We start from the raw sequence: 13,632 nt of genomic DNA, 5'->3' as shown, positions 1-13,632 counted from the left end.
GGATACGCAAACATTTTAAAAGTAAGTTTATGTTCGCTAAATTAATCGAAGAAAAATAAGTAAAGATTAATTATTTTTACAAAATACATAACAAAAAAAAACATGAAAAGTGACTTATTTATAAAAAACTCTTGAAAGAGGTGGGATTTCAGTTTGGTTTTAAATAAGTTGACAGAGGATGCATTTCTTATTGAGTAAGGGAGACTATTCCAGAGTTTGGGTGCAGCACTGAAAAAGGAGATAGCAAGGTTAAGGGAGGTTAATTTTATCAGAAATAGCTCAAAATCATCGTTAAGTAGTGTTTCCTTTTAATTAGAGTATAAAAACATGTTTAATGATTATTTTCAAATCCATTGCCTATGGACACTCAGGAATTTTTCCCCGTTTGATTTGTCTCGTCAATGGCACCACACATTTCACCACATTGGGTAATAATTAAGTCGAGTTTCCTGAGCTGAATCCTGTTTTTAACTCCAATTTGCTGGTTTTGGTATTGTACCTAGAACTGCAAACTGAACTGAATAGGTGAGAATGCATAATGATTTAATTTTTTTTATACAGGCATTAACAAACGGACCAGGTACTGTGCAGCGGTTGCAAAGCCAAAGCCAGGATGTGCACCGCAGGCGCAGTGGATGGGAGTGAGTGGCCGGCGACGCTCCGGGAACGAAGGCGAGCGCGAAGCCGCACTCCAGCGCCTAGACCAGCAGAAGCTTCAGTCTCTATTTTGTTGCAGGCTCCACTCCACTGCAGTACTGCGCTGCCAATTTCAAAACATCGCATGCGCGATGGTCCGAGCTCGGACCGTACCCGGTGCCTCGTGCATATCGCATCCGCATGCGATGTTTTGAAATCAGCAGCGCATTTAATGTGTGAGGAACTTCATGTTGGCTCTAACTTCTAAGTCTAGAATCTAAATCACCAATTTTGAGACTGATAGAAGCTAGAAGCATGAAAAGAAGTGAAACTTTGTGTAAAGTAAGACTAAGAATATTAAAGAGAAATGCCAGTAGTTGCAATAAACACTGATTTCATGAGAAAGTCTGTAAAACCAGGCTTAATTGTCAGTATATCATCGAGGATCTAGATCTGGTACAGTTACATAAACTGAACTTTGTGAAATCTTGAAATCTACGCCGAAAAATATTCACACTGAAGATCACCGACACAGATAGGCGCACGTGGGACAGTATATTATTATTGCTGGAATAAAGACCCGATGGAAGTGACCAAATCCGCGCTTATTTCTCAGCAATTACACAATTTCTTCCAGAATCCTTTGGCACATATTTTTTATTCATACAAACAGACACTTGGGTGGTCATTATATTAGATTCTGTAAAAAGTAATTTTGAGATCGTTACCAATACTGGAATTTACCTTTAATTTCACTTGTTTTTAAACTTTTTATTAAAGACCGTGATGTCGCATGAATTTTATATTTTCTTCCCATAAAATCCCACCTTTGCAACTCTGGATATCCGATTGAGTTCATCATGGTCTCGAAGTTCAGGAAGTGGAGCGTAGTGTAGCGGTAGTGAAGTGGAGTGGACCCTGCACGAACTTCGCTCAAGGTACATACGTACAGACAACGTACTAGTAGCAGTAATTTAGATCTAACATTCAGCGGAAACCAGAAATTCGGATCGTTTTTTGTACATAAAATAAAAAAGAAATTACACCAAAATTTACGAGAAAATATATAAAATTCAGAAATATCGTAACTTAGACCGCAGTTACCGCTGATTCCTTTCCAGTGATGATCAAAACATATGATAGTCATCTTCGATCCTTTCGTTGCCATCTTGGATGACGTCATCATTCGTACAGACGTATTTACCAGTCGCTATATATCGCGATTTGTGCCGCTGCTTTGTGCTTGTAGATATGCGTGCGTTCGGAACTTGTCAATCGCATTGATTCGCCAGGATATCGAAAATTTAATCAGAAAGCCTTGATAAAAGCACAACTCGTAGAGGGCAGCAACACACGGCTGCCATTTTGTCCTCTTCAGCAAAAAATAAGGAATCATCGGTAACGTATATTTTTTATATTTTCTTGCATTATATATAGTATCAAAAGAAAGATGAGAGTCTAATGAAAATAGTGGGCATTTGTTCAAGACAATATAATGTCATTTAGAATAAAAAAAGAAAGATCTAGTCAAAACCTGGTCGCCTGGATTGGAAGAAATGATTACACATGCAGGCTCGCACTCACACACTACCGTCGGTGAATGGGGATGATAGTAAAATATTAGAAATTGTTAAATAAATCCATAGAAACGATGGTTATTCCTGTCTATCCAGCACCTTGCTTCCCATGGCAGGCCATGACTAACTCACACTAAGCCTGGAGGCTTCTGGGGAGTAAAATTATTTATACTTTACGTAGGCTTACTCCCCATGAAGCCTGGGACGGCAGGGCATAGGGCCACATGCACCAAGTATTTTGGAGACAACAATGTTGCTCCAAAATACTTGATTTGTTTAACTTATCACACAATTTTGTAAATGGAAAAGAAGTTAATTTCCCCCCATTAGGCACTTGTAACCTTATTTTTACACGAAAAATAATACAAAAATTAAGAAAAATCATGTAAGAAGATGAGCAGATACTCGCAGATGATCTTGTCGCCATATGTCCATCTTTGTTCGTAGGCTAGTTACAAAACGCGTATAAGAGAGGGCGATGATATCATGAGCAGTGCCAATATAAATTATAAAAAAATGCCTCAATCGGCCGATAAAAATAATGAATTGTAAAATACTTGCATGAGCCAATAAATATAATATTTTATAATATATATTAGCTAATTAGGTTTAAATGCAGTGGCAGTGTGCAGTGGTTCTGAGTTCCAGGTGGGTGCTTGACTCGGAAATATATTTTTTGCTAAACCTTGCGGTCCGTGTTCAGGCCAGGCTTTCCTTCTGCGCTCCTACATGTACATTATTCATCATCATCTGGTGTACGGTAGTGAGGTAATCCTGTAGATCTCCCGGTCGTCAACGAAGTCGTAATGGATAACAAATTGCAAACTGATACACGATGCGTGTGTGCATGGATGTCGTCATGGTACATAGAACTGTTTGCTTTGCCAGAGTTTATCCAAGCCAGTCTTGAATGCGACAAGATTGTGTGCAGATATAAGTGATTCCGGCAAGGCATTCCATGAAGTAATAATACGTATGCTGAAGTAACTACTAACATTAAGGAAGTCTATGTGTGCTAAAAAGTTTCAGAGTGACCACAAGTTGTATTATAATGGGACCTTTTGAAAAAGTAATCTGGGGCAAGTCTGTCTAAGCCATTAAGTATCTTGTAAACTTCAATCATATCAGCCCTTTCACGGCGGTAGTGAAGAGAGAAGAGTTGAAGCTTTTTCAACCTTTTAGTGTAGGTTAGAGAAGACCTACTAGCAACCATTTTTGTAGCTCTCCTCTGCACTGCCTCAATTTCACGATCATCAGTTACAAAGCGTGGATTCCAAGACACAGTACAATATTTGAGATGCGGACGGAAAAGAGTTTGTCCATACGTTGGTGATCGTTCCCTCTTTACTCTTTAGAATTGACGGTAGTCATAATTATCTATCTTGATGACCTCATGTTCCAATTTGGGTTGGTCAGCATATGTCTTTTATTCAAATCATAATAAAAATTAAATCTGCAAGGTTCACAGCCTGGGTCATTCTGGTTACGGCAAATAAACTTATTTTCCTTTGTAATAGAAGAATAGGCCTAACTAGTATGTAGCCTGACCAAATGCTGTGTAAAACAGATTTGTGATAATCAAGTGGTAAATCAAATGCCATAACTTTCTTGTTTCATGTTTCATTTATAATCAATTTTCTGTGCTCTGCTTGTTTAATGTTCTCTCATTCAAATCAATTTCTTGTTGGGATGGACTTCACGTTAACTTCAAGCATTTCTTTTGTCTTTCCTTCTACAGCTGATAGTGACAAAGAATCATGAGATCTGTCTCCATCCAGAAGCTTGCCCAATTACAGAGTGATGTTGACAAGATCAGAAACATTTGTATCCTAGCACACGTTGATCATGGTGAGATGGATGAACATTAAAGCTGTTTTTTTTCACAATATACAATTCCATAAACATGCACAATATTACCTGGAAGTTGAATTACAAGATGTTTTACAGGGATTTGTGGTTGTTGTTTTTTTATTGTTAATTTTTTTGGTTAGAAATATGAGATTATTTTTGTATCTTGTCTGCATAGCAGAGCAAGACTATAGGTGCTGCTTTTCTGACGACCTTGTCAACATTGAAATTTTGAACAAGTTTAAGTTTTGAAATGTTATAATAACTAGTATAATAACAACTATTTCATGATATCACAAAATTAAGATAATGTTAAAATACCAGATCTAGATCTATAGTAATATGATGAAAATCAATCTTGATTTTATTTTTAAAGGCTTTCTTATGAAAAAAATTGCTTGCTGCAAGAACATTCTTTTACCTTTAAACAGAATATTATCAAGCTTGAATACTCTATTCAATTTTTTTTCTTTGTTATTTTGTTCAGGTAAGACTACCTTGGCGGATGCTCTCATCTCCAGTAATGGGATCATCTCCACCCGTATGGCCGGCAAGCTGAGGTACATGGACAGCCGCGAAGATGAACAGCTGCGAGGCATCACCATGAAATCCAGTGCCATCTCCCTTCTCTATAGCACTAGTCCAGGTATGCGGGGGGAAAGTACCATGGGGGCTAGAGGTGATTTCGCCCCCCAAAATGCTCAAAAGAGCCGTGGAAAATTTTAAAAAGGGCGTTGGAATCCCCCATTCACTGCAATGGTAAAGCTTATCCAATGTTGTAGCAGGTTTAGCCAGTAGATTGTGAAAAGTAGCCCCCGAGGATGGAAATATTAATTTTTGGCTTGCAGGTGGGTGTTTCATAAAGCTGTTCGTAAAGTTACGCACAACCTTACGCACGACTGGAACATGTTCTTAGGTCGTAAATCAATTATATAGGGATATCACGTAACACAAGAAAGGATCACCAGTCGTCCATAAAGTCATTCGTATCTTAAGAACAGCTTTATGAAACACCCACCAGGTTTGTTCCATGCTTGCAAACATTACATCCAGGGGGCTGTTTCACAAAATTAAGATTGAGTGTAACTACATAATGGCAGGCAATAAATGGCACTTCTTGCTCTTGCCATTTGATCATTTGGCTGTTTTCAAAATTGTAAAGGGTGGCTTAAGTTCGAATTAAGATCCCAAGTTGTGTGTGGCATTAGAGGTATCACTGCATTGATCAAATCATGCGAAGAGGATGCATGCTACTGCATATTAGTTAATAAGATCAAACAGTGCTTGAACTCTGAAACTTTCAAACATTACCTTAAAACATTTCTCTTCAATTCTTCTTAATTTCTTTTATAATTTCCTAAAAAGCGCCTTGAGCACTGTACAGAGTGGATTTGGCGCGATATAAGTCTAATTATTATTATTAGAAGATGGCTGGTTACACATCACATGTGCATAGGTATTTGAAAATGACATTACTTTGCTTTAAGTTATGCCTATTTGTTTTCCTGACATAATGTGCCTTAGCCATTGAGTCAAGTTAGTCTGCAAGAACAGACTCATATTTGACACTTTAAATAAAACCAGGTTTAGAGTGAAGACTAGACTCCAAAGTCTCTCTCTCTCTGTCAGAGCAAGGAGGTTTCAAATGAGATGGAGTAACAGCAAATAAAATCTGTTTGAACAAGGTTGAAAGCCGCCAGCAGAAAGTATGTCAGGCATGCACTTTGCTCAACATCTCTTGCAATTGTGTAGACAGATTATTCCCGCATGACTCCGCAGCTATAGGTCATACATAAAGGGAAATATGCTTTGTGATAATTACTTTTTCACTTCATTTTAGTCTGGTTATGTGTGTAGTACATAATTTGAGGGCATGCGAAAATAAACTATGCAATATGTCCTGAAATATGACTCAAATTTGCTCGTCTGGGCATGTGCACTCATCTGGCTTATACAGTAATGAACAACAATATTCCACCGACCACATTTGAAATTTTCATTCGCCGCAAACAATCGGAAAAGTGTTAAAATGTAGTTTCAATAAAGGCCAAATTCTTTCTTCTTTCGGTGCATAGTGAATCTAGTCTCACTACTTCAGACTCTGCAATATGCACTTTGCGAAATTGCAAAAACCAAGGGTCTGTGCCTAAAGACTATAGAGTCAAGGAGACTAGAGTCAAGGGCCGATATTCATAAAACCATGATAGGTCTTTTCACCACCTAATTGTTCATCATGGCCAATATTGTTGTAATTGATAGCTTGCTTATGGTGGGTTATCTTAGACCATGGTATAACTCTGTGCTAAAATTATGGGAAGCCAAGTGTCAAAATTTTTATTAAGTTGTATGTTATTTTTGCTGTGCTCTTTCCTGATTCATTCATGGTGAAGACAATCATCTATTTATACTTCCTAGACAGTTATGAATGATTTAAGAGCCAATTGAGCTGAAATATGATATCTCTACTGTTAGTGATTTATGTAACAAGTGGCTATCCATACTTGAAGCACAACTTTAACCTGAGTTTAATTAAACCAGACTTCAGAATACGGGCCATAGTGTCTTAGAAATCCATATTGCTGTTGTTGTTATTCCATTGTCAATGAGGTCAGTTTTGAATTTTCTTATCCCCTCCACAGAAGAGGAGTATCTGGTGAATCTGATTGACTCCCCGGGGCATGTGGATTTTTCCAGTGAAGTTTCTACCGCTGTCAGGCTGTGCGAGGGAGCCCTAGTAGTCGTCGATGTCGTAGAAGGAGTCTGCCCACAGGTCAGATTCCTTGCCTTTCTCTTTCCAAATTCTGGGGAGCGTTTCATGAAAGGACTTGTCGGACGTTTTATCCGACAAGTCCCATTTTATCCGACAGTTACCATAGGAACAGTGCCTCTCAACCAATCAAAATCATGGAAAGTTGTCAGATCTGACAACTTGTCGGACGAAAATATTGATGAAACGCTCCCCAGGTGATTTGTAAATGATAATTGGAAGCCTCTTGGCCAATTGGACCTATGTATACCCATTTGCAGCTTCTCATAGAAATGAATAATAAAGCCAATATTTACAGTGAAACCTGCCTATAGTGGCCACCAAGGGGAAGCACATAAATTGGCCTTTATAGACAGGTGACTGAAACACACAACTTCTTACACACACGGTGTGCCTCCATGGGAATCAGATTTGGTGGTCACTATAGGTAGGTGACTGCTATCAGGTGGCCGATAACACAGGTTTGGCTGTAGTTACTGTACACACATAAAGGTGTCTGATCGCCTGTTGAGGTTTTTGAAGACTAGAGCTTTTCCAGTTTATGTTTTTAACCTCATGAGCTTAGCATATAGTTGCAGACCACAATATCATGTATTGTTGCTCTTCCATTGAATGCTTAATGATAGTATATAGCTTGTTGCTTTTATTTATGTAAATCAAAGAAATCAGAGATTATGTATACATGTATTTTACTGTAATTATGATTACAAATATTATAATTGTATCTTGTATATTCTTGTAAGTGTAGTTAATGAAATGTGTTCATCGTGAGGGTCTTAAACACCCACCATTTTGGTGGATAATTTTGCTCTTTATAAGTGTTGTTTTTATTGTCCCGCCCACCAAGTATGAAGACATGACTTTGGGATCCAAATCCAGTCCTACCCTACCATCACAAAACTGTCACATGATAAGCAATTTTTATAGGAGTCACTTTGGCAGATATTTCACAGTAAGCTGTTGGTGCAATTCTGCTAGTAAATTTTGCAATCGCCGAGATACAATTCACCAATGCCTTGGTATTATCACCCCCACCAGACTCATGTCGTCTTAAGGCAGGCCTGGCTGGAGCACATCAAACCGTGCCTGGTGCTGAACAAGATAGATCGGTTGATCAGTGAGCTCAAGTACACACCCATGGAAGCACATCTTCATCTTCAGCAGGTCCTGGAGCAAGTCAATGCTGTCGTAGGAAACCTGTACGCTTCACATGTCCTAGAGAAGGCTTCAAGTGTAGGTGTTCACGTTGACCGTGCCACTTCTGTAATGGCTTTATTAATAGGCATTTTGCCTTTGTACCTGTGCAGGGGGGTTTTTCACAAAGATTTAAATATGACTTAGAGTCGCACTTAAATATCGAGTTGCGTGCGGTATGAAAGGCTTGACTGCATTGGTCAGATCGTGTCATGAGGACATGCACTACTGCGTATCTATCAAAAAGATCCCGCGTTGCATATCATGTACACGTCGGCATTTAAGTGCGACTTAAGTCATACTTAAATCTATGTGAAACACCCCCCCCTCCCCTGAAGATCTCTGCAAGTCAATGTTAGGTCCTAAATTGATGAGTTTTTTCACTCAATTGTGGATTTGAAGTGGATTTGATGGTCTGTTTGGTTACCAAATGGTCTGAATTGATTTGCTGGGACCTGTTTAATAAAAGTTACTATTATGGAACTTTGCCATCTAATGGTAACATGTCTCAGCAGCCATTCAAATTCAAAGATTCCCTGAAAGATACCATAATGGAAACTTTTATGCAATGTGTCCCTCAAACTAAAATTAATATTCAATATCAGCTAGTTAGGTACAAATTTGCAATAGATTGCATGTCAGTTTCTTGCAACAGTCTCTCTGCCTTTCAGTTTGTTGTAACCAAATGTAATTTAGAGCAAATTCTATATGTTTGGCATATTTGATGATAACGATTACATTTTACATTTTCCTGTTTAAATAGACAAATTTTTTTCACATTAATAGTCTGGTTGTTTTAAGATTGTTGTGGTGATTATCAGGTTGATTGTATTGTACAAGAATAATATTTTTTTTCATAATAGTAATAATAATATAGGATTTATATAGCACACGTATCCACCCTTGTTAGATGCTCAAGGCGCTGCTATATTATCTCACTCTGCTCGCAGGATATACCCCATGAGGCTAAAGAACAATATTTTTGTTCATTAGTGTAATTAGACCTCATCCTATAGAAAAAAAAACAAAGGGTTAATGCGTGTAGTTCTGTAGAAATGATAGCCCTGGTGGGTGTTTTATAAAGCTGTTCGTAAGTTAAGAGCGACTTTAAGAACGACTGGTGATCCATTCTTGTAGTAACGATATATTAATTGGCGGTGCTTAAGCACGTAAGAAAGGTTCACCAGTCGTTCTTAAAGTCGCTCTTAACTTACGAACAGCTTAATGAAACGGCCCCCTGATTAAAATGGAGGAAATGTGATTTACATTTGCACTGAAATTAATGATGGTCATTTGTCTCTCATGTTTCAGAAAAGTGAAGACCCCATTCAGACTAAAGAAAAAGTGAGTGTTGGAGAGAGCAAGGATGGAGAAGAGCAGGTGTATGATTGGAGCGATGGTTTGGAGGACACCGACGACTCTCATATATACTTTTCGCCGGATCAAGGAAATGTGATCTTTGCAAGTGCATTGGACGGATGGGGTTTCAGGTATGAACTGACTTGCATTATTAGGCAGATTTAAGGCCGGGTTACACCAAAACCAAATTCTCCCAAATAAATTCAGACTGATTCTTCCCAAATACAGACTGATTCGTATAGTTTTGGTGGATTCAAATTTCTGAAATTCCTCACAATTTTTCTCGCATTCGCGGAGGGAGAACAGAATACTCTCGAAACCATATTTTGATGAATTCGCAGCTGATTTGGTTCCGGTGTAACCCTAGCTTTAGAGGTTGCTATCTAGCACATGACCTGGAATCTTCTTACCCCCCCACTGCCCTATGGTCAAAACCCCAACCCTGAAATCCCATAATAAATAAATTATTTGTTTTTTTGCTTCATCCATCCCATAATTCCAAGACTTGGGGATGTTTCACAAAAAGTTTAGTATGACTTTAATAAAGAAGATTGTTCTTAGTTCTCACATGCTTATGTAGTATATGTGATGTGCAATCTTATTGATCAATAAGCAGTTCAGCGCCTCCTCTTAGTATGATCTGACCAATGCGGTGATGCTTTTTATACAGCATGCAACTGGAAAGTTAAGTAAGACTCTAATGGGGCATTGCAAGAAACTTGCGACCAATTGCAAGTCTATTTTTGGTCTCTAAATCAATCACATGTCTTGTAGTTAATTACAAATTAGTGATTGATTGCTAATCTGCTCCTTGAAACAAGAAGTTTAGTCTGCTACAGCTAACATTGATCTATCAGTTGTAAAGTTGCAACAGAATATTTGCAATTGATCGCAAAATATTTTCTTGAAACACCCCCTAAGTCGTACTTAACTCTTTGTTAAACACCCCCCCCCATGTACATGTAGGAGGAACATGAATGTATGTACATTCATGGATGTTTTACAGTATGAGGATACAGTTTAAGAACTTAAAACCCCAAATTCTAAAGATTACATAAATAGGCAAATACAATTTCATTTTATGTTTAGTGTGTCTGAGGTTTATTGGGATAGCATACACCAATCATATGTGGTAGAGATAAACTATACCTTTATGTAGTGTCGTGGCCCAGTGGATTAGTCTCCGGACTTTGAAACAGAGGGTCGCGGGTTCAAATCCCAGCCATGGCATAATTTCCTTCAGCAAGGAATTCATCCACAGTGTGCTTCACTCGACCCAGGTGAGGTAAATGGGTACCGACAGGAAGTAATTCCTCAAAAAGCTGTGTGCACTGAATAGTTAGCCTAGCTTAGCTGGATAATAATAGCAGGGCCTGCTGGGAGAACAGTTTTCGGAACTGAAGTGGCTACCCTGGGTAAATATACCTTTATTATTATTATTATGTTCTATATCTTCATTTTCCTCCAGTATTAACCACTTTGCTGAAATGTATGCCAGCAAACTCGGTGTGAGGGCAGATGTTCTACGCAAGACTCTCTGGGGAGATTTTTACCTCCACACTAAATCAAAGAGGATCATGAAAGGAGCTCAGGTATCTATTTTTTGAAAAAGAATTATTGATGATTTCTTATTTCATTGTGTATAATGCATTTGCTCACATGGGCTGCCTTTGTGTAATGTCTTTACATAATCATTCACTTCAGAGATGGAAGCTTCCCTAATAAAACAAAATCATCTTCCAAATGAGAAACTGTGTCATGAGCAGTTGATCACATTTTGCCTTTTTCTGTTATTTATTAAGTTTTCCTCTTCCTCTCATCCTGCCCCATCTTTAATCCACCCAATGTTTTAAATGGATTAATTAACATTGTCGATAGACAAAAAAAAATTGGTTTTTACACAAATGAGAGGTATAGTCTTATCTTTTCCCTAGATATTATTAGTGGCACCTGAAAGTTCCAGACAAAACAGTAGTCATAATCTATCTACATAAAGTGACAAATGAATGTGGTTGGTCGCACACTGTGCCACACAGGTCGTGTGGTCCAGTGCTTAGAGCATTGGACTCACAATCACAAGGTTGTGAGTTCAAATCCCAACTCTGCCATTGTCTCCACTTTGATAAAAAGGCCCGAGAGTGATATCTGTCATCTATAATGTCAGCCACTATGACTGATTAACTTAGATGTAAAATATTTCCTAGGTAATTGGTTATATACCAGCTTGGCGTTTACCAGCAAAATGCTGTCCTACCGAGTTCCTACGGGAGTTACCACAAATAACCCTGTGAGAAGAGCATGTGTGTGTGGGCAAGAGCAGTGGGCTGCGACACATGGAGAGCTATGCCAACCAGAAGAAATATAGTACAGAAATAATAGTTTGGTTGTGCACTATTGAGACATGAAGTTTTCTATGCTTCATATCTTGACATAGCTTTTCCGAAGACTTCCGAAGACTGTCAACGTCATATCTTAACCTAGGGTTAAGTTTTTTAAATGACTTTATAAATTAGAAAGAATATGGACCTAGTTCATGAATCTTAAACATAAGGGTAATGAAGTATTACTGAACATCATGCCCAAGTTTCAGGTCACATGACTAAGGTTAAAGGTCATTTAAGGTCAATGAACTTTGACCATCTTGGGGAATCAATATCAAAATCTTAACCTAAGGTTAAGTTTTTGATTTGTCATCATAACGTAGGAAGTATGTGGACCTAGTTCATGAAACTTACACATAAAGGTAATGAAGTATTACTGAACAGCCTGTCTGAGTTTTAGGTCACATGACCAAGGTCAAAGGCCATTTAGGGTCAATGAACTTTAGTCATGTTGGGGGTATTTGTTGATGGTATCATAACTGAGAAAGTTTATGGATCTAGTTCATGAAACATAGACATAAGGGTAATCAAGTATAAATGTTTGTTTTGCATACATCTTAGATCACATGATCATGGTCAAAGGTCATTTTGGGTCAATTGACATAGTATTTTATAATCATTTGAATGTTTTCTTTTGTAAATAGTTATTCAATAGCTGTTTTCAAAGTCAGCACTGCTGCTATATCGAACCACGTAATGCAGGCGAGACTGCCATAGGCATTCCACTTGTTCAGCTTAGATTTAATGATTTAATGATGTAATGACAATTTAACTTGATTTTACAGACGTTTTCATGAAATCAGCATTTACTACAACTTCATTTATTGTTAATTCTGTTTTCCTTCCCCCTTTTGTTCATTCCCTCCATCCCTCCCTCCCATCCTCATTTGTCTGTCAATCCCTCTATCTTTCTTTACCCATCCAGGCTAAAGCCAAGAAGCCTCTATTTGTGCAGTTTGTATTGGAGAACATATGGTCGCTTTATAACACAGTAATAGTCAGGAAGTAAGTATAACATCAGACAATGAAATACACAGCATCCTGTTAAGAATATAGTCCCAGTGCCATTTTGTATGTGAATTACATTTAAATACAACAAAATGAAGCACCAAGACATTGACATGCTAGTCAATGCAGGGTGTCATGCAGGGTTCTTTTTTTTCTTTTTGCTTATTATGATGTTGAAGTATGTTTACAGAGTTGAATGAAATGTGAGAGAGATGACCTTGATGTGTGAACTTGTCAGTTTGATATAAATAAACTCACTTAAGTCTCTAAGCTCTCAACAATAATGCAGCACCATTGTGTACATTTCAAGGAATGGGTTCCTGCAAGGCCCAGGTCCCCAGTCACCTCACCTGGGTCGAGTGAAGCACAGTGTGGATCAGTTTCTTGATGAAAAAAATAACGACATGGCTTGGATTTGAACCCATGAGTGCTTGATTGAAAGGCGAGAGTCAAAACCACTAGACCTCGACACTCCCATGAAATCATGGAACGTTGTGGCCCAGTGGGTCAGTCTTCTGACTTAGAAACAGAGTCGTGGGCTAGAATCCCAGCCGTAGTATAATATTTCATTCGGCAAGAAATTTATCCACATTGTGCTGCACTCAACCCAGGTCAGGTAAATGGGTACCTCGCAGGAATTTATTCCTTGAAATGCCACCGTGCTGTAAAATGATGCGGGGTTAAAGCCAGAGTAATGATATCCAATTGAGCGCACAGGGATGCATTTGGCAGTGATAAGCGCTATATAAGCATGTTGGTATTTTTGTTTTTATCATTAATGATATTTAATTTAAAAAATGGACTGATAATCCTGTCAAGTGGTCTTCAAATATCTCCTTAATAGTATGATAATCATTTCTAT

The 13,632-nt window shown here is 38.2% G+C and overlaps 1 protein-coding gene across 1 annotated transcript in view; it reads left to right on the top strand.

The window, feature by feature from the left end:
* The first annotated feature begins 398 nt into the window (after window positions 1–398).
* Window positions 399–13,632, top strand: part of LOC121415172 (elongation factor-like GTPase 1) — a 38,152-nt gene continuing 24,918 nt past the window's right edge. Inside the window, exons 1-8 of the mRNA XM_041608318.1 lie at window positions 399–525; window positions 3,952–4,061; window positions 4,549–4,707; window positions 6,701–6,831; window positions 7,867–8,061; window positions 9,334–9,512; window positions 10,850–10,973; window positions 12,688–12,767. Coding sequence (XP_041464252.1) covers window positions 3,971–4,061; window positions 4,549–4,707; window positions 6,701–6,831; window positions 7,867–8,061; window positions 9,334–9,512; window positions 10,850–10,973; window positions 12,688–12,767 — 959 coding nt within the window. The 5' untranslated portion in view covers window positions 399–525; window positions 3,952–3,970. The remainder of the gene's footprint in view (window positions 526–3,951; window positions 4,062–4,548; window positions 4,708–6,700; window positions 6,832–7,866; window positions 8,062–9,333; window positions 9,513–10,849; window positions 10,974–12,687; window positions 12,768–13,632) is intronic.

The sequence above is a fragment of the Lytechinus variegatus genome, chromosome 5 (genome assembly GCF_018143015.1).
Source record: "Lytechinus variegatus isolate NC3 chromosome 5, Lvar_3.0, whole genome shotgun sequence".
In the NCBI taxonomy this organism is placed as follows: Eukaryota; Metazoa; Echinodermata; class Echinoidea; order Temnopleuroida; family Toxopneustidae; genus Lytechinus; species Lytechinus variegatus.
This window is presented reverse-complemented; position numbering and strand designations above follow the sequence as displayed.